At 36.6% G+C, this 21394-nt stretch overlaps 1 protein-coding gene across 3 annotated transcripts in view; it reads left to right on the plus strand.

Annotated features, from left to right (window-relative positions):
- The window catches only part of BCKDHB (branched chain keto acid dehydrogenase E1 subunit beta), a 131044-nt gene that overhangs the window by 34475 nt on the left and 75175 nt on the right, over nt 1-21394 (plus strand). For all 3 annotated transcript variants that reach the window (XM_069804734.1, XM_069804732.1, XM_069804731.1), the window contains exons 7-8: nt 6532-6629; nt 9932-10042. In XM_069804734.1, the coding sequence (XP_069660835.1) occupies nt 6532-6629; nt 9932-10042 (209 nt within the window). The remainder of the gene's footprint in view (nt 1-6531; nt 6630-9931; nt 10043-21394) is intronic.

A 21394-nucleotide genomic window follows, 5' to 3' on the forward strand; every position in this document is an offset into this window, starting at 1 on the left:
AAAAGCGCAGAATAACTCAGGAACAAACAGGATATTTACCGGGGAAACTGCTTAATTGCTTTTATATTTTCAAAAAAGACCCAGAATTCCTGTTAGCAATATATTTTTAAAAGTGCAGCTATTTTTAGTGTGGTGTGATGTACCCAAAGGGTATTGCATTCCTTGCATTCAGTGTGTTTTGAGAGCTTACTGAAATTTAGCAATAAAGACCTCTGACCCTTCATTTAGATGAAGTAGTTTGGAAAATGAACTTGAGTCTTACAGTCCTGTTAAACAAAGGAAAAAAATATGGAAATTTAAAATTCCTGTGTCCTTAAAACAACCCTTTCTTTCTTTCTTTTTCTTTTTTTTTTCAGTATTTACAAGTCACAAATACAGACTGCAGAGTTAATGAAATACTTGCTTTCATAGTGGAATGAATGGCTGCACATCAATATCACAGTTTTTGAGAATATAGGGTGGTTTTTGTGTTTGAGGAAATGACTTGTAAAGCAATTGCTGGATTGTCTAGTGAACATAAATCAGCCTTGTGACTGAAATCTTGAGTAAAGATGTGCTGAAATAGTGGTTAATGTGGTTTATGTGCTGGTCAATAACCAACCGCAGCATTGCTGCGAAATGATGTTGGTAGTTTCTGAGACTGTGACTTCCTCCTACATTCCAATGGCCTGATTTTCAGAGATATTACCTACATTTTTGTCTTAAGATTTCTAAGAATATCAGTTTAGTGATGTAGGCTGAAATTTATAGTACATTTGTGTCAACATGTGATGATTGTAGGTAACTTCTTTCATTTTGAAGCAATTTTGAGTGGACTTTTTATTATTTCTATAATATAAAGCAGGAATATTTTATTGTGTGGAAGGGGTTTGATGTTCCTTTTATTTTCACCTTTTCCTCTGGCATCGTTAGTTCATCATCTTAACTGTTTGGCTGTCCTTTGTGGGTTGGGTCAGCTTGAGCTGGAAGAAGAGTGGTGCCTGGGAGTTTCTCCTAGAAAATTAATCTCTTGGAGTTCTTTATGCTGCTGGCCATGGGCAAGTTTTCTTGTAATTCCACTCCAGAAACAAAGTGTCCTGGTGAATTCAGAAATGGACCAGGGTCATCATGATTGTTTGTTTGGTCCTGACGCAGCAGCAATAAGACACAAGCCTGATAAACAAGAACTGGATAAATGGTGGAAAGAAGGATTTTAAAAATGCAACTGTCTTGTGTTTTGAGTAGAGCAAATTTTTATAATATACTATATGAATGTGTTCATTCTAGCAGGAGAAAGAAGATAATACAGATTCAGAAATTCACTTACACAGAAAGCTTGAACTATACATGTATTTCTTGTCTCTTTCCATTAGTGTCTCAAAATACTAAAGGGTCTTCCCAAGACTGGGAACATGCAGGCTTTCCAAAACAAGAAGACAAAATCAGATGTCCTCTGTTGCTTTATTTATCTCCTCTCCTTTTTTGGGGGGCAGGGTGGGAGGAGTTACTGACTTCTACCAGAAACTTCCACTTTGACATTGATACATTTTTAGGGGAAAGACAGGATATTAATAGTATAATATGGTATAAAACCCTACCCAAGATTTGGGACCTCATTGTTCCAGACAAAAAATTATTTTCTTTATTTCCATGATGATGGCTAAGGCATTGAATGATGAAATTTTATTGCCCTTCCCAGAAATTTTTTTTTGTTCTAGCTTCATGTGAATAGATATGTTTGTTGCAGAGAGCTTCATGACTGATGTTACAGTGGGTGTGTAGGGACTTCATTGAAAAATAAAGGTGTCAAAGACGATAATGGGAAATAGTATTTTCTATCTGTAAAATTAATGTAGGCATTTGAGCTTCATCATTCTCCTCTAATGGAATTTTCTTTCTCCGTATGAGGCCTCCAAATAGCTACCCATGATATTTTGCTCAGAGTTGTTAATATCTTTGAAATTTCAGCTGAAAATAAGCTGTAGATGGGATAGTCTTTAAAACACAGGATATCTGTCCTTGTTCATGTGGGTTGAAGCTACTAATGCTTTGTTTAAAACAAATAAAACGAAAAAATGAACCAAACAAAAAAAGACAAAACCCCGCATCTGCTACACCTCAGACAAAGAAAAAACTAGGCCCTCTGCTTCTGCCCCCAGGTGTTGCTATTATTGTTGAAATTAGCTGTTGGATCCTAGTGATGGAAGGTAATGTATATCTAGCTTAGGATGTATAACCTGAAGTTGCTTTTTGAGAATGTTAAGTAGGGTGCCAGGTCATCGCTGTTTTATGGAAGCTTTTGTGCAGAACCAACCTTGTGATTTTGCATCTGATGCATCCCTTCAAGGAGCTATATAGGCCCACCAGTCGCTTTCAAGTTTTTTGGTTGTTTCTTTTTGTTGTTGATGACAGGGCAGGCTTTTCGAGATTCAAGAGCAGATTTTTTCATAACAGTAAAGACATTGTACAAAAAAAAAAAAAAGAAGAATCTTCCTTCATAAATGTTTTGAAACATAAGTCTGGTCTCCAAGGTAAATCAGAGCTGTAGCACAAATTATTTCAGTTTGACTATCACATGGATACTGTGATTGCTTGCTAATTTTTTTGGAATAATGAATTTAGCTGGATGTCTTCCCAAATGAACACAGATTTGCTTATACAAATGTGTTGTATGCTTATTGAGACATGAGGTAAAACTGTGTTATTAAATGAACATTAATTTCTATATGAATATTTGCTATCCAGACATGCCTTTGCCCATATAAGATACAAGAATAAAATTAGGCCTTAAATCTTCACCTTAGTCATCCCTGGGAGAAAGGTGAATATCTAAGTAGCATTGCCTTAAGTTCACCACATTCACACTGTGATGAACTGAAGACAAAAGGCAACTTCCAAAGTGAAGAACAGCTTTGCAAGAACATTTTGAAAACATTTTCAGTTCATTCAAGAAGTAACTCACACCTTAGATACCCAAGAGCCCTAGTAACACCAAAAGGAGGGAGTGGATTTAGAGCTAAGATCTTAAAGTTTGCCTGGGTGTCTGATAATAGTAAGTTTTAAAAGTTACAGAAGAGAAGTATCTATTTTGTTTGAATGAAATACAGTTAACTAGGTTTGTTTCTTGTCTTTATGTTTGTCTTCAGGTTTGTGTCTCTGTATTGTGTTTATAGCTTCTTTTTGTTTATCATCCCATTTGGCAAGGTCCTCCATCAGACAGTCTTACTGAAAGAAACACTCCCATGTTCCCCATACCCTTATCAATAAGTGGGACTGAGCAGGTTTGGTTCTTGTTACAGCCTCCCTCATTGTTGGTTAGGTTTGTGTCCCTGTGTGTTCTTCCTTATGGCTTCTCCCTCTTCCTATTATCCCGTTTTCCATTGAAAAGATCCTTGTCCAGACACCCTTAAGGGAGCAGATGCTCCCTTCTTCCACATAGTCTTACAGTGGTCATCAGAAGTTTTATGTATGTTAATTTGCCTTGTATAAAATTAGAAAGGAGCAAAGAAATATAAGCCTTTCTGGGTAAATGTCCAGAGTTAAATATGCAAGTACACATATATAGAGAGAATTCTGTTGCTGATTAATTTATGAGATTATAGTGTTACTAAATGTGCTGTGGTGATGTCCCCCTAAATGTCAGAGATACTAAGAAAATATCTGAATTAAAAAGAAAAAGGAGGCTTTGATTTATAAAAAATAGTTAACAGCCTGTGCAGCGTCAAGAGCACATAATGATTATGAATCAAAGGAGAAGATGAGTCACCTTGACATTACCAGGTTTAGACATCTTGTGGAGAACCTACTCTGATGTTTTTTGACCTTTTCAGTTTCATTTAATTGTACTATATATGACATTGGTGGTGTAGAAATAAATACGACTTGCATCAGTGGTTGTTATAGAGACAAGACAGGTAAGATGAGAAAACGTGTTTTCTTTCTGCTGTTCAGATTGCTCTTTAGAAAAAGCAACAGATGGTGCAGCCTCTTAAAATTGACTTGCAATGGCCCTTTTCCTCTGATTATTACAACCTTTGTTAATTGCTTTATTTGAAATCTGTATTTGAAATATTTGATTTAAAATATTTTATTTATATCTTTAGTAATAGATGAATGGGCTGCTTTGTATAAACATTGTTATCCTGGTTTGGTTAATTATTATGGAAGAATATGCATAGAATAATTTCATATGCTACTTGTCATCATTTTTAGTGGAGGCAGGAGTTTTTGCAAAGGCATTTGAATAAAATCCTGCCAAATCTGGACTTCCCTATAAATTTTTGACAAGTTGGATTTTGCATTTAAAAGTGGCAGGAATTTTAGATGAGCTCATCCAATGGACATCTTGTTGCAGAAGAAATTGGTTAATTTGTGTAACTGTATATTTAATTTCCTTAAGTGGATAAAACCATTACACTAAGAAGGAGCTCTTTTTGTATCATGTACACCTTCCAGTTCTTCCTCTGGTGCATCCCACTGTCATTTCAAAACCTTTTCATTCACGTCAGCTGCCTGGGTTTCCACTCAAAGGTCTGGTGGCATCATTATAAGGTTTTTGTTCTCCAGGTGTCACGTACATGACAATCCCATGAAAAGTGATGCCAATTAGTGTAGTTATGGGTTTTGTTATCTTTCAGGACCTCTACTTTCTTTAGCCTGAGGGTTTTACAATGTGCAATATCCACAGAAGCCTGGTCTGCTTTACTGTCAACCAGTAATGTGCAGTGAGCGAGGGCTGGATGTGCCTTTGCCCTCTTTATATCCCCACCCTATATTCCTTTAGGTGCCTGTTATTCAAATAAATTATTACAGGAAGACACTGATATTTTAATACATTAAAAATAATAGTTTGCAAAGAGATCTGATTTTGTGCTGTTTAAAAGCACCTTGTATTTAAATTTTTTTCTTTTTTCCTTGATTGAATGCATGTGTGTTCTTGAATTGTGCTAGAAAAAAAAATACCTGTTCTGTTTTTAGGGAGAATGATTTAGTTAATATGTATGTCTCCTCTGTGCCCATTCAGGTGAAGTGAGATGTCTCTAATGTAAGCATAGGCAAAAGCTTTTTTTACTGTGAGGGTGGTCAAACACAGGAACAGGTTGCCCAGAGAGGTTGTGGAGTCTCTGACCATGGAAACACTCAAAATGTGACTGGACATGGTCCTGAACAATCAGTTCGAGGTGACCTTGCTCTGAGCAGGTTGCTTGGACTAGGTGATCTCCAGAGGTTGCTTCCTACCTCAGCCATTCTGTGATTCTGTGAAATTTGTAGCACTTGTATATTGTTACTGCGAAAAAAAAAAAAAAAAAGAAGAATAAACTGCTGTGATTTTAAAACAATATTCACCATTTGATTTATTGAAAAGTTATGTTTATACATAACTTGTAAGCCAGGAAAAAACCTAGGTCATTCTACTTGTATTGGATCTGCCAAACCAATGAAGGAAAAATACAAACCACTTAATTTGTTGTGCTGGTATCACTCAGTAGGATTCTTTATCATAACTTAAAGAAGCAATTTTGTTCAGCAGGAACTCAGTAACTATTTTATGAACTATGAAATATATTAACAAAAAAAGTAGAGTGCCTTCTTTACAAATTGTTTTTGTGTATTTAGAGTTGAGTAAAATTCCCCCCCCTCCCCAATCACTGGGATTTATTTTAAGAAGTACTGTTTGACTTGCTGGTGCATAGACAAGTACGCCTTTAGATCAGAACAATATTTCTTTTAAAATATGATATGGATTTCTTCTATCACAGTTCTAATCATTAAACCAGTCAAGGTATAGTGTGTTGGAGCACTGATTCAAAACTAGCATGATTGACCTAACGTGTTTCCACCTGAAAACTAGTAAATGGGTCTTGAGTTGAGTGAAACCACCTCCAAAGTTTTCGAGAGGAAAAGATGTTTAATTTTTGTCTACTTCCTCTAATTGTGATGTATTTTTGTGACTAGATAACAATTTTTTCAAAGCAAAAACTTTTAGAGTAATTTAAAACTGCTATAATAACAAGTTCTTGTTGGCACTTTTTGTGTAGGTTCTGAAAACTTTTTCCCACTATTTAGACATAAAATTGTGGAGCATCATTCTTGGCAGATATCAGGAGGGTGCTGGCACAGCTTTTCCTTCTCACCTGAGTATTAAAGTATAATTTCAAGGCCCTCTTGATGCTTATTAGAATTAACTGCAGCTTTTACTTGAGATTTTTTTTATCAGTTGTAGCAGTGTCCATCTCCAAATCTGATGCTGATATTTTGACTTGGGGTACACCAGGACTTATTACTATCATTGTTGTGTATATGTGTATCTTATCGCTGTGGTATATAACATAAATTAAACACTACACTGAATGTGTTTGTAACAGTATAATTACAAATACTTTTAATTACAGCTAAGCCTTTGAAATAAAGGTTAATACTTAATGTGATTTTGGTCTATTGTTTTAAATGGCATTAAAATTGAAGAACACTTTTAGTGTATATATTTATGTGATAATATTGAATAATAAAGGAATCTAATGCTTATTTTTCCCTTTGTTTTTATTTATTCAGTGGAACAAGTCCCTGTGGAGCCCTACAACATTCCACTGTCTCAAGCTGAGGTGCTGCAGACAGGCAGTGATGTGACACTGGTTGCGTGGGGCACTCAGGTCAGTAAGGCTGTGACAAGCTATTTGTCATCCAGCAAAGCCAAAGCTAAGGGTTACATGATGTTTGAATAGTGTTACATTCAGGCTTAAGTGCCGGACAGTAAACTGCGTGCATCTTCCATTGCTATGTGCTTGAATAAATGATTGCCAGTGTTTATACGAAACCTGCTTTTTGTTGTGTAAGATTTTACTCATTTTCGGTTGAAGCTGACTCTGGAAATGTGGAAGAGGTACCTGTGCAGGAGGTTAATGATTTATCTGTGATTATGAAAGTGATATATTTAAGAATGGGGCAGTGAGATGTGATTCTGAGGAAGGCAATGGGAAAAGACAGTTCAAATTAGTAGTAGTATGCTGAAAAAGTATAGATTTTGCATTATTTTAAAAAGTGCAGTCTGGGGTTTCCTTTATACAGAGTGTTAAAATCTACTGAATATTTAATACAAATAGGGATCAATATAGTTTTGATTCCAACAGTTATATTTCAGAGCTGTCCAAGAATATGATTGGAACACCCCTACCCTCCCACCCTCCCCATCAAGATGTGCAAATATTGAAAAATGTGGTAAAAAAAAAAAAAGTTCATTTTCAAGAATTATAGAAAAGAAATGTAAGTCTAGTTTGGAATTAGCAGAAAAATCTTTTTATTGCCTTTAACCTATGATTAAGAAGATTACTATTTTCCTGGCCTAATTATATCTGAGAAGTTTTTAGAGGATGGAGTGTTATTAACTTTCATCACAAGAGTAACGAATTGATCTTTGGACTTGTGCCTTTTGGATTGTGGTTTTTTTTGGTGTGGTTTTTTTTTCTTTTTGTTTGAAATCTGTAATCTTCAGTGCTTTTCTGTGATATTTTCCTTGTCCTCGGACTACTTGATTTCCTTTATATTTATGTTTATCCCTACTAGTTGCTGATACTTTGCATGGTATTAAATTATGGACTCCTTCAATATTTTTACTTGTACTTGTTTCTCCAGTAGAAAAGTTTCTATAGTTCTGCCTGTTCCCTTTTGAAAGTGCAAATTTTTGTTCCGTTTGGATGAAATCTTAGTGTTCATCATATTCCCAGAAATTGAATTGATAAAGTAATGGTTTAAAAGCTGCCTGTGGAGACTTAATAATATCCTGAGTTCATCCAGTAGGCAGTAGTGCAGAGAGGACTTGGAGTGACATCCTTCAAAAAAACTATGTGCTTTGGAGCTTGGAAAATGTAGGCCAAGTGTTAAGACAGGAGGTTCTTTTGATGTGAAAAGTAATAGGACAGATGTGCAGCCCTAATCCAAATTTAGGAGCTGACCAAATCACGGGTGTGGCTGTATAATACAGCGTGGGGACACATATTTAGCGCATACACACTAAATGCAGCGTGCTCTGGATGTCTCAGGCTTCTGCAGATCAAATATGTTCCGTGAGTTTGTGCTGAGGGTGTTTGCAGGCTGCGTACAAAAACTTGGAACTTGATTGCTAAATGTGCAACCAATCCAGAGTTTATTGTCAATAGGCAGTGTGATTGCACGTACTCATGGGTTACTTCTCGTATGATTTTGGATGTCAGGTAGTTGCTTGGCAGCTGCTGCTCTGGTGGGGTTGCCTGATGCTTGCTTTCTTGGGTGGTACTAATGAGGGACGGTAAAGGCTTTTAGTTCCTCTCCAGTTGTGCTCAGTGTTTTATGGTTATTAACTAATCCTTATCCCCTGTGAACTAGGTAAACATTCTCACTTATACATCAGAGAAATGGCAAAAACATCCATCCCGTGTGTCATGTGGAAAATTCTCAAACCTTCTTATTACAGCAACAGATGTATTAAAAGTTTAAACAAAAGTACTGCAATCTATATATTCTTTTTATTATTACCACACTTCTATTGATTAACCTTTTAAAATAGGCTTTTGTTGTTTAGCTATTCATATCTGCATTATGTAGATGCATGTTTAAATTCTTGTTTCAGCATAGATTTTTGCTCTATGGAGAATTCAATGCTGCTGTCTGACCATCAGGCAACTGACACTGCCTGACCGTGTCCATATTAAATTCTGTTGCCTTCCAGACCAAGATGACCTCATCTAAATTGCTTATTGGAGATGGTCCTTGGCCTCCAACCCCTTACCTATGCTTAGAGGTTGCTCAATGGAGGTCATCTGCCTCTGTCCAAACCTGTATTATGAAATGTTCTAACAATAAGGAAAACATCAGAATTTATTGACAGTGTCATATCAAGAAATTCTTTTTACCTTCATATCTCACAAGCAAATACTTTTTGCTGAGATACTTGTGGAGGATAATCTGAGTTGTTGCTATAACAGTTATTTTCTGTGTTGGAGCGTTTGCTTGCTAATGTTTGTTTTAGGGAAACCAAGGCTTACGATACGTTTTGCTTAAGTGTTGTATACCATAATGTCAAGATACAGTTTTGAATGTATGTAGTATTGCTTTTTTCTGTTCATATCATAACATAGCTTATCAAAAGGATGCCAATAGATGTGGATTGTTTTGCATCTACTTTGACACACTTACATGTGCTGCTAAATATATTCCTTGACTGGTGGATAGTATTCTAATGTATTCTAATTTAGTACAAGCCTCTTTAGCAAGAGGGGAGTACATTTTTGTTTTAGTAAAATGTTAATTATAACAATCAGATAATGCAACACTTGTACTGTTGGTATTAAACTGTGTTGGAAGACCAGTGAATGGTCATATTGTCATATTATTGCCAATATGCTTTGATTGTAGGGGTCAGGACTGGATGTTTACAGGTAATTTTTTACACGGTACTTACTCTCTCTTAACTGTTCATAAGATAATGCTTTGGAGATGATCACTTGGTAATCTACTGCACTTTCAGTAAATTGTAGTAAGTGTAGTTACTAGGACTATTTTTGAATGTACATAATGCTTCTTGCAGGTTTTCATGTGACTGCTACATCAAAATACATTACTCTGATATATTTGGGTCTTAGCTTAGTTACAGTCCTAAAAAACCCTTATCCTAAACCCCAAACTGACTAAAAATATAAAATGGTGAGGCCTGATACTGTTCACTGAAAGATACTTTTCTAGAAAGCAACAGTTCTGCATTGAAGTTAGTTTTTGAAATGGTGCTAAAATACTAGGAATAACATAAATAGTAAATAAGAATGAACTGAGTAATAAATGCTTATTATATTACTGAATAAAAAGGTTTCTGCTAAACATGCAGGTAATATGTTAAATCACTGCTTGTATTCAGTATGTGTAATTTAGAACATCTTAAACAGAAACTAAATGTTTACTTGGTCATAATACATTGCCTTTTCAGGTACATGTGATCAAAGAGGTGGCAGCAATGGCTCAAGAAAAGCTTGGTGTGTCCTGTGAAGTTATTGATCTGAGGACTATCTTACCCTGGGATACAGAGACTGTTTGTAAGGTAAGGAAATGATGTAAATTAATTTAAAAGCACAACAAACCAAAAAACCTCACTAATAACAACAATTTAAATGCAAATAATGATGTCTGTTCTTTAAGTTTTTTTTTTAAAGGCCTACATTTTTTCTCTGTATTGTGTATATTCGGTATTTTTTGTTCTGTATCATATATATGAAGAGTAAACGTACGTTACATGAACCAAACATTTGCTTTAGCATTGAACAAGAATTACATTCCAGGGTTCAAAATAATCTTAGAATACAGGTTCTTTGCATTGAAGCAGAGGGCAGGATTTAATCATATTTGTGCTTGAAAGCTGCTTTTCCATGATTTCTGGCTCTTTATGTCATCTTTCCTGGTTTTGGATCTGAAAAGATCAGGTGAAATCTCTTTTCCCTGCTGTTATACACCAAGACCTTTATCTAGTTTTGGGTCTGCAGTAATGTGCCCTAGTTTTGTTTATCCATATTTCTAGAAATAAATGTTTTCATTTAAGGTATATGAATTCTTGGGCTGGGGAGAAAAGGCAGTATTTACTATTCTGAGACTATCTGGTTTGAAATTCATGGGTACTGTGAAGTCCTTGTCTGCTTTATGGGGGTCTTTGATTTTGCAAAGAATTTTTTTCAAAGCACTGGGCAGCTGAAGCTGCCATTAGAATTTCCATATACTGAGAAACCATGGGAAGTGGTTATTGTACTTACATGTACCGTGGTCTGCTTACTTTCCCTGTGCCACACCCCTGTACTGCTTTCTCTTTAGCAGCTAACAGCTATTGGGAGGAAAGACCTTAAAGGAAGTAGAAGGGGCAGTATTTTCCAAAAGTCTTTGTAAATGTAAGAAAGAATCCCAAGGTACACTTTCTAAAAGTACCATTTGGGAAATAAAAAAAAAAAAAAAAAACCCCAACAAAAAAACCCCCAAGAAAACCCAAACAAACTGGAGATCATGAAAGCGAAACTTTTTATCTGGAAAACTTGATTTCCTCCCTCCCAATTATCATCTAACTTTTTTTCCTGTTGTCCTGAATTAGCAATTTTTTGTGTGCGTTATTTACAGTGCCTGTAATATTCCCCCCCCCCCCCTTTTTTTGACTTAGCTGTTTGAGGTACTTTTCACATGATAAATACATGAATAAATGTAGATTCTGCAAAATAAATGTTATTATTGGTGTTTTGGGAGCACTCTTAGACAGGTCTTTTCCGTAACTATCTCATGAAAATTAGTCTGAAGTCTCTTCCCTGAAACCATTTTTTGTTAAGCTACTTGAGAACTATGAGAGAAGAGCTTCCACCTGATTGCTGTCCAACTGTGCTTTTGAACTGCAATGCTCTGAAAGGTTCTGCAGGTGCTTTTGTCTTTGGTTTATTTACAGCATTAACAATTAGAGCACGTCCAAAGGTTTACCCCTCACTTTACAGTAATGGCTCCCTTGATTTAAGCTTGGACAAATTGTGTGGCTTAGCAGAATGCTTGCCGCTTGTTCTGCGAGTTTCCTTAATCTGGCAAATCCACAGTCCTGCAGGACCATCGCTAACAACTCAATGGGTCCTATTTCAATCTCTGTACACTAGCTCATTTTATGCTGTTGATCAAATCACTCTGAAACTTGAGAGATGTCTGCAGCTTAGTTAACTCAGGCCTAGTAACTGTAGTGTACTGAGTTCAGATAACCGTAGGGATGAGAAGAGCCGTGGGCTTGAAAAAGGTGTGTGATTCCATCAAGTACCTTCTCTGCCTACAGTTTCTAATTTAAGGCAATATGGTATCATATCTACAGCTAAGTCAGATTGTACAGATGTTTAAGTAGGGCAGATCAGGCACACCTCCTTACCTGACTCTCTCTCTGTATTTGGAGTATCTTAATTGTGTAGACAAGTGTTTTGTCATTCTGTAGTCGCTCAGTAAGGGGCTCGCACTTGGTCAGGTGAAGTATAAGCAGAATAAGTGTGATGAAGGGAAAGATGAGCCATTGGTTTGCTACTCTATGGCAAAGCTTGTATTTCTCCACAGTATGAATTTCACTGTTACGTTTGTCTGAGGGTCTGCCAGTGGGACTGGATGGAGCAGGTTATGGGAGGTAAGATCCATGTTGGGCGCCTGCTGTTGGCAGTGTCCTGTTGTCCGGTTGTGGATGTGTAACATGTTGTGTACTTACACGCATAGCTATGTGTTGCTTCATATAAATTCGATCTTCTCAATTAAAGTGTTTTCAGTGCTTGTTTGCAGTGTATTTCATGTTACTTGGATGTACTTTCTATCTGTAAAAAAAGAAATGTGTTGAGTTGTTGTCATCAATATGAAGAGAAACTTTGGCAGTAATAAATGCGTTATAATCCCTTCTGGACAAGTAAAATTATTCCATTTTTTTCGCTAAATTTTTCTTCTTTAAAGATTTGAGCTGTCATTCTATGAAAACAAAGCAGGTCTTTGAAATAGCAGTTAAGTCTGTTTCATTGGACTGGACGTGCACCGAAACACTGTCAGGAAAAAATGCAGCTCTGCACAGAAAGTGCAGAGGTTTAGCTGTACAATGTTTTGCAAATGTGTACTTTAAAAATAGATACTCTGTGGAGATATTCAGCTTATGTTCCATTCTGAACATTTTTTAAAGTAACTGTGCCATAAATAAAGGGATGGAACAGATAGACGTGTTGCTTTAAATCTGTTAATGAGTTTACTATTAAGAATTAAGAGAGTTATTTCAGGACAAATATACTGCACATTGGTTAGGCAGTTCAGCTATTTATTATAATAAATACCAAATCGTAAATGTTTTTAGCATTGCTCTTATGTTAGTATGGCTGCAGGCTGGCCAGTCTGATGGGAGAAATGTTAAATTATCTTATGTAGATCTTGTCTGTTTTGCTCAGCTGAAAATAATTAGTGTTTGTATTTGGTTCTATGCAACACTGAAACTTTTAAACTTAATTGGCGTCCTGGACAGCTTTTAAAGTAATTGCCAACATAAATAGAAGGATGGAAGCTGTAGTTGTAACTGCTTGCTGTAGCTTCATCCCAAGAGGAACTGCTTGGTGCAGCTGTTGCAGATGACAGCAGCTTACATTGTCGGTTCTAGTGGTGGAACTTGTTATTCTCTTCCTGAAATGCCAGTGTCATGACCCAGAGAGCGGCAGAAAAGTTGGCCATGCCAGAGAAAGTCCTTGGCTGTCCCTTGGTCTGCTTAAGTCCTCTTCACAGGCTCTTAAATGATAACGGGATTGCTTTTACTCCAGTCTAACCAATAAGCAAATCCTCAGCTGTTACAAGCTGCCCTTTGCCTCAGACTATTACTTATGTCACTTTCCATAAATCTCAGGCCAAGTTTTTATGGTTTTCCTTGTCTTACATATGCGTTTGAAATATGTCTGTCATCTCCTTGTCCTGTTGGATGCAAAGGAAAAGGATGGTGCATGTGATAACGCTGCGTCCTTATTGCCGTTCTGCTGGTGCTGGGATGCATGGTCCTCTGCTGATGGGAGTCTGTGCTGTGATCTTACTGGAGAGCAGGACTTTGGGTTTTGATGTAAAAACACAACCCTCAGTTTTACTGCTGGGAATGGTGTCCGTTGTGATCAGTACAGGCAGTTATTTTAGTCCTCGGCCTGCTGCTGCTTTCGGTCCTTGCACATGCACATCTCTGTTCCCATGTCTTTCATACCAACCTTAACATACCTGTTACGATTCCCCGCGTTATTATGATTCTCCTGTCTGCTGGCTCTTTCTAGAAGGCAGAGAGCCTTATCTAGCTTCTTGTAGGCTGTGTGATTGTTCCTAATCGTGTGCCTAATGTTTGGGTTCCCTATGTTCCATATGGGTCAGTGTCGTGAAGCTTTAATAAAGGAATCAAATTTTACAGAAGTTGTATGCATTTGCCAGTCTAATATGTCTTACTCCGCAGGCTTATTTTATTCTTATGCTTCCCCAAGAAATGCTGTATTTTTATATAGAAATATTTCTGTGAATTTTCCTTATCAGTCTCTGTAATTTTTAAATAAAATCAAGGAGCTTCATGGTTGGTATTGGGGAATGAGCAGGGCTCATAACCTTAACTTAATTGTTGCTATCTTTAGAAATAAAATAACTTTTAACACTGAAGTTTTCAATGCAGCTATTTAAAAATGAGATGCTTTACTTAACTGGAAATATATGCAACTTTAAGACTATTTTGACAATTGTGGCGTAGGCATGAAGAAGGATGGGCTGAAATGGGTAGTGCTTTGGAGATGAGCAGTAATATGTCAAAATTTTCACTACAAACCTAACTGCTTACTCTGCTTTCTGTAGCTGTTTCTATATAGGAAATTAGGTCATAAAAATACATATTTCATAAAACTATGAGAAGTTATACTTCACAACTGCCACCAGAGGCCTCTTTTTAGCCAAGTTAAGCAGCTGCTTTGACTTTGCATTGCTCCTGTGAGCATGTTTATGAATATATAGCTCTGAGTGAAACATAAATACACATAAATATAGTGAACATAAATTAAAATTGCTGCCTAATTTTACTGATATTTTCTTTGCATTTGTAAGATTTTGAGATTGTGTTCAGTTTTGAAATAGGTTAGCATTTGTCATCTGCCTGAGAAGGAGATGAGGGTGCACCTGCCTGGAGCAGACTGCCATGGGATTTGAGTGGATCCCAGCAGTAATTGAAATCTTTTCTTCAGTACAATTCCTGGGATGGGTAAACATGCAAACAGGGGCTAGATTTTTCTTTTGTCAATCTTCAAATGTGTAAGAATGAGTATTGAAATTTGAGCTGGTTACAGTAGCTCGTATAGCTATTCTAGAGAAAGGATATCTCCTGAGGGTCATTCATCCCAGCTATTTCAGCAGCCTGTTTTGGGATGAGATAATTGGCCTCTGCAAATCTCTTGGTTTAAGAGTTTTTGGTTTGTTTTTTTGGTGTGTGGTGTTGGTTTTTTTTTTTTTTTAAAAAAAGTTAAGGGAACCCTAATTGAGTGTAATGTAAAGTCAGGTGAGATAAATTGCACCATCATTGTATAGCTGAGAGATGCCACCTATTCCTGACAGAAAGGACATAAGTAGTTGGCCTGTTTAAAAAAATAAAAAAATAAAAATCTGACATCTCTTTGCTAGAATAAAAGCAAAGAATCTCTCTGTGTGTATATTTATATATATAAAATATATATACATAAGGCTTCATTGCTATTTAACTTGGGAAAGCTTCTTGTGAAAGAAAGATGTCCTTCCCTACTTAAAGGCAATAGATACAGTCCCTTGCCCCTGAAAATTGATCTAGCCTGTTTCAAGATTCTCTAGCATTCTTAAAAAAATAGCATTCCTGCTCTGGATCAAGAGAAAGCATTGATTTTATAGGCTGACAGCTTAAAAAGACATACAGGAAATATTTCAAGTCACTTAAGTTAGTTTAGACCTGTATTTTATTATTTGTATTCCTTAGTTGTCTATATTCGGTCAGAATTTGTCATTTTGAACATATTTCAAACTGTTGAAATTGTGGCTTCTGTGCATGTATTGCTTGATAGGCTAAATGCTGTGAAAGCTTAATGTGATGTCTCTTCTGAGCTTTATATTTGAGTTTTCATGTGCTTAGAAAACTGCCTTCTGAAGTGATTATTTTTCTGAATTTTATGAAGTGTTTGTACCAGAGAAACTTTTTAAAAAAAACTTGACTTTTTGTTTTCTTTTGATGATGGCAAGGACTGTTTTTAATATATAACTTTCTGGTTATATGCTTGGGTTTGAGCTAGTGTGCTTGTGTATGTCATGATCACTGAAACTTGGACTGTTCTTCTCAAAAGATTCAGATCACGTTGAAAGTGTCACCAGTTAAATCTGCCAGAATTTGATGCCTCTTGTGCTGTAGAGCCTTTTAATAAAATGCAGCATTCTGAAGATGAAGATAGGAACCCAGGACCTTTTCCTTTTGGAGAGTGCCCTTCCTACAGGAATGATCACATTCCCGTTTGTTTTCTCTCTTACTGTTGTCTGGAGTTTATTCTGTGTGATTTTAGGGTAATCACAGCAATGAAATATGAGCAGGCTGATCTCCCAGTTTATCCTATATTTTGATGACAAGGTCACACCCCAGGGAGATGGAAGATTGGATTGGAGAACCCATGTGCTGTCAAGGCAGTGAATCCAGGTCTTGCTCCTCTTGAACGTGTGCCCTTACCACCATCTCTGACTGAAGAGCTGAGTAGCTCATACGCTTTTGTCACCAGGGCCATGATACTTTGCTGTCAGTTCAATGTTAGCAAATTATCAGCGTGCTCAAAGCACACTTTGGTCTCTGAAGGGTATAATTTGTTGTGGTTGCTTAGGCAGTGAATCCTAAAGAGCTGTACGTATGAACTGTGTGTTTAGGTTCTTAAGTAAGCCTTTCATCATGCCTTACTTGAGAAGCCTGGATCTGCTGCAGACCTGATGCAATGAGTGTCCTAACCTGCTGTCTTTGATCTGCTTTCGTGCCCATGTCAGGTTGCTTTCTGCTCTCTCTGCATAACACTGCAGTGTGATGTGATGTACTGTGAGATATCTGGGTGTTTATATGCAGTTATTTTATGCAACTTTCGCAAGAAAAATGGAATAGATTGTATAGCTTTTATGTGCATAGAGCTCTGGTATAGTGCTTCTGAATGAGACACCATGCAGTTCTTTGTGCTACAGGATTGAAAGCAACTCAACCTTGACTCCCAATATGTAGCTGAATAGATCAGCATAAAAAGTTGTGGTGTTACATGTTGGAAAAGTGACACAAGCTTGTCTAAAGAGTATGTGCTGCCTTTGCTGCTTCCTTAGGAAATGTAACAGCAAATGCTGTCTTTAGATTACCGAGCCTCTTGTCTATATGTACGTTCTCAAAGCACGATGTCATTTCATGGGCCAGTGAAAAATTTGGTAAGGCACTTGTTTACTTTGACAGTCTTCGCTGATTTCTGACTAAAGCTCTTGCTTTATTCCCTAGGGCTGGAGTATGAGTGATACGGTGGTTATGATTCAAAGAGAGAGGAGTTAACTGTCCATGGAGTGGATTACTTCTTTTTGCGGGAGAGGATGCATTCATTCCCTGTGCTTATTCTAACATCAGCATCCTTTGTCTGTGTTTCATCCATGTATGAGGGAGCTGGGGTCAGGAGTGATTTCTCCCCATTATACCTTCAACTGTAAACACAAACACATGAAATTAATGTGCTTCTCGACATACACTGCTCGTAACAAAACCTCTGCCTTGACCATGCTCTGCTGACTCCCCAGCTGTTGCATGTGCTTGCAGATGTCTGCATTTAGTGCAGCCACAGCAAAGATGTCAGCTCCTATCCAGGCAGGTAACGCTTTCCTACTACTTGATTGATCAGCTGTGTTATTATTGGAAGGCTAAGCTATCACGAAGGGTGCTGCTTAAGAAACTGAAACATGAGATGTATGTGAAATATCCATAAAATTTGTTACTTTAAACAGTTTTGTAGGTTATACTTTTTATCTGTTTCAGAAAATAAGTTTTCAGACAAAACTTTTTTTTCCCTTCATTATACTTAACAGATTTGCTTGTAAGCTTTGGAGAGATTAGGCTGTGTGGATTTTTCTGTCTATGAACTGTTGGTTTGTGTGGTATTGATTAAAAAGCCAATGGCACACTTCCCAGTGCTTCGCTGGTCACATTCAGGGTAAAATTCTGTGGTTGTAGTGTTTTTTATATTGAAATGCATATGTTACTGGAATTGGGAAATCTAGCTCAGGATTAAGTACTCTTAAGGGATTGTGCAAATTATTTTTATTCACGCTGAATTGAGCCGAGCATGTTATTTAAACTTTAAATCAATTAGTATCAATCTGCCGTTTTCACTTTTGTAAGTGAAAATTAGCAAATGCACATTTTTGTGCTTTTGTGTTATTTAGAAGGCAAGTATTTGCCATGCATAATGATGCAGATTTGCATTTATTACCGAATTAGTTATCCTAACTTCCTCTGAACTGTTGCTACTGTAGTGCAAAGAAATGCTGAGAATTCCTTCATGACTTAGTAATAAAAGCACTGTAAACTAAACTGCAGTATAAAGGGATTGCGTGCTACTGTGAGACTGAATAACTGAATTTTGCAAAAAAATAGTGGTGCCTTTGCAGAAACATAGTATTTTGGATTGATGTTACCAACGATAATAATTCTGAAGTTGCTTCTTTAGGACTCTATAATACAGACAAGTGAAAGGGTGTATGTTCTGCTGGCCACTTGGTGTTGCTCTGCTCTTCTGTAGGAAAGGTTCTGTAGACCTCCCCACGGAGGTCAGCATAAATGCTCGGCGGGCTGAAAACACATCTGCCTTCTCACTGGAAAGGGCAAATCTGAGCAAAAGAGAAAGCAGCCACGGTGGGGACCAGCACTGGGGAGCAGATGAGGGCAAACTCCGTGCCTGTTTTCCATCGAGGCTATTCGATGGGAGCCATTTCTACAGTGTGTAGTAGAGCTTTCTTCTTAATTCACAGGTGGCATTTTTCTCAGCTGTTCTCATCAAAGTGATTGAATAATTGTCAGTAGTAGAACTTTGGTGTCCTATACTTAATAGGCAGCATGTCCTAGCAGACCTATTGGTCTACCAGCTTGTTGTTCCCATTCCTTTAAGTTTACTTCATCTAATTGGACTGTGAATAAAGGAAAATCAAGATCAGCAAGCCTGATGTGGGTTTTTTATGCATTAACTGCACTCACCAGGCATTGAACTGTACAACTGTAGTGCAGGTATCCTGGGATCAGATTTATGTTTCTTGGCTATCTGTTCTTGATTTTTTGCCATTTTACGTGTTGCTCCTTGGATTTCTTACTGAATGGATCTCGTACCTATAAAATGTGATTAAAGTTGTACTGCTTGCATGATGACAGTTAACTTTGTCACTGTTTCCATAAGGAACTTGTGTCTTTTGGTCTTGTAGTTTCAGGTTGCTAAAGCATGCTGTGGACTGTTGCTTGGCTTCCAGAAGCAGAACACTGGAACCATGCTTGCAGGCAGTCATTTTAAAGTTATAAGTTTATATATAACCATTTTAGAAACCAACTGTCCACATCTTTTGCTCTTCTATATTTCAAGAAAACTTTGAATGGAAGCCTTGTTGTTTTTTCCTGTGCATCTTGTTGTTTCAGGAAGTACCTCAAAGCTGAGGCATTTGTGTATATATAGTTCTGTTTTCTCCTTTCTCCCTCCCAATATAAAAGTAGTTCTCAGTCTTTAAATTCCTGTGTCTGGTTTTCACATATGTATTGGTAAGTAGTACTTGAGAAAGAGTCGAATTATTGAAAACCTTGATTAAGTAGAGAAAAGGCATTTGTGTGTAGTTTCTGTTAACATTGAGTGTAGCACTGATGATATGGTCCATGAATTCCTCATAAAACCTTTTCCCTTTTGCCCACATTCCATATTACAAGCTTCAAATTTAAAGGCACTTATGCAAATAAATGTGTGGTGTGTAGTCTATAGTTAGAAGGTATTTCAGAGCTCCAATATGTGGTGTTGGTTTTTTTTTTTTATTGCAACTGGTGGTAATAAATTCTAATGGAAGTTGGGATGACCTTCTGTGATGGTAATCATATATGAATCATTCTTCCATAGAGATAATTATTACTTCTTTACAGTATTGTCTTTCTTTAAATATCTGTAGGTATTTATCCTGCTATTATCACTTAATTGAGCCAGCTACTTTTTTAAACTATTTTTTTAGGATTCAGATGCTATAGATTCTTACTATTTGTGCATTATTACATTCTCCTGGGGTAGAGGTTGTTACAAGTATTCCTGAAATACTTTTGTAATTTTTAAGATAATGTTGAAATTTTTGATGTTAAGATTTAATCTGCTTTTTACTGAATTATTGTGTAATAGCATAAGCATTTATTAATAGCATAATGCATTGTATTTGGCTTACTGTGAGTATTTTTCTTTTCACAGTGAGTATTGATTAGCTTTTTGTGAAGGCAGTCTGAACTGCTTTTGATACAAACATAGACTGCATCAACTATTGCAGAGATTTCAAAATGTAAATGTTGTTTTAATTTTTTTTTACTTTTTTTTTTACTTTTTTTTTTTACTATAAGATCTTTGTTTTTCATTAAGGTATTTAGCAAAGCTCTTAGAGCTGTACATGGTAGGATGACAGGCTAAATGCTGACCTGATACATATATATTTATTAGACTTCACTTTCATTATGCTGTTACCTTTTCTACTACTACTAATGTGTGACTGGACAAGCCATTTACCTTCCCTCCTATCTTTGTTTTGTGATAAAGAGCCTGTACTTATGGACTGCTTTCAATTCCAGTCTGATACACAATAACGGTCACCAAAGTCAAAGGGTGTCTGCTAAATAAACTCAGTATATTCTACAGTAACTTTTTCTATTAAGCTACTGTGGAGTACTACTAAAATCCCCCAAGTTTCTTGTAATTCTTTAGCCTGTTTAACTATTTCCCCCTCCAAATGTGGTGAGCTGAATTAATGCATGAAATTCTGAATGTTTGGTAACCTAATTGACTCATTATGATAGAAACAGTCATTTGCTTGTGTATTATCCTGTGTTATATTGTCTTATGTACCTTTTGAAGGTTCTGACACACACTAAGAACTTTACCATGTCAGGATGCTTTACTTTTGCATGTGGATGTAGGAAAACAAAAAAATTACTGTCATGTCGTCATAAAAAATGTCCTAGAATGAGGTGTATGGACTTTAATTATCACATGACTATATAGTGGATTAACACATGGAAAAACCAGGTCTGGAAATACTCCCCCCCCCCCCCCCCCCCCGAAAAAAATCAGACTAACTTTTTATAGCTCTTTACATTTGGAAAATATGCTTTTTATATTTAAAACTGTTACTACAAGTATTCAGAAATTGTTTCATTTGATGTGCACTGAGAATCTTAAACTGATGTGTGTATTTCAGAACTTTTTGAAGACTTTTTCTACCATAAAAGCAAATAATAAAAGTCAGAAAAATGAATTATACATTTGTCTATGGTACTACATTCCAGCAGAGTATTTTAGCAATTTTTTTCCCCTTGTCTTTGATTTCATTTCAATTGTTATACAGAACTACCCCTACAGAACCAAGAAGCTGCCTGTTGTGCAGTATATCCTTTTGCAGATAATACAGGACAGAATTTCAAGGGATGGATCTTACCCTTTGGTCTTAGTCTGTTCTGCTTGAAATTTTGCTCCCAGCTCAATTGCATATAGATTTTTTTTTTTTTATTATTATTTAATTAAAATGGAATGTCATAGCTCTGGCTGTACTTAAAACTGTCTAAAAGACCTATGAAAAATTTAGTTCTGTATAAATTTGTCAGACTTTAATTGCTCAGGCTTTCTATACT

The sequence above is a fragment of the Haliaeetus albicilla genome, chromosome 17 (assembly GCF_947461875.1).
Source record: "Haliaeetus albicilla chromosome 17, bHalAlb1.1, whole genome shotgun sequence".
Taxonomy (NCBI): domain Eukaryota; kingdom Metazoa; phylum Chordata; class Aves; order Accipitriformes; family Accipitridae; genus Haliaeetus; species Haliaeetus albicilla.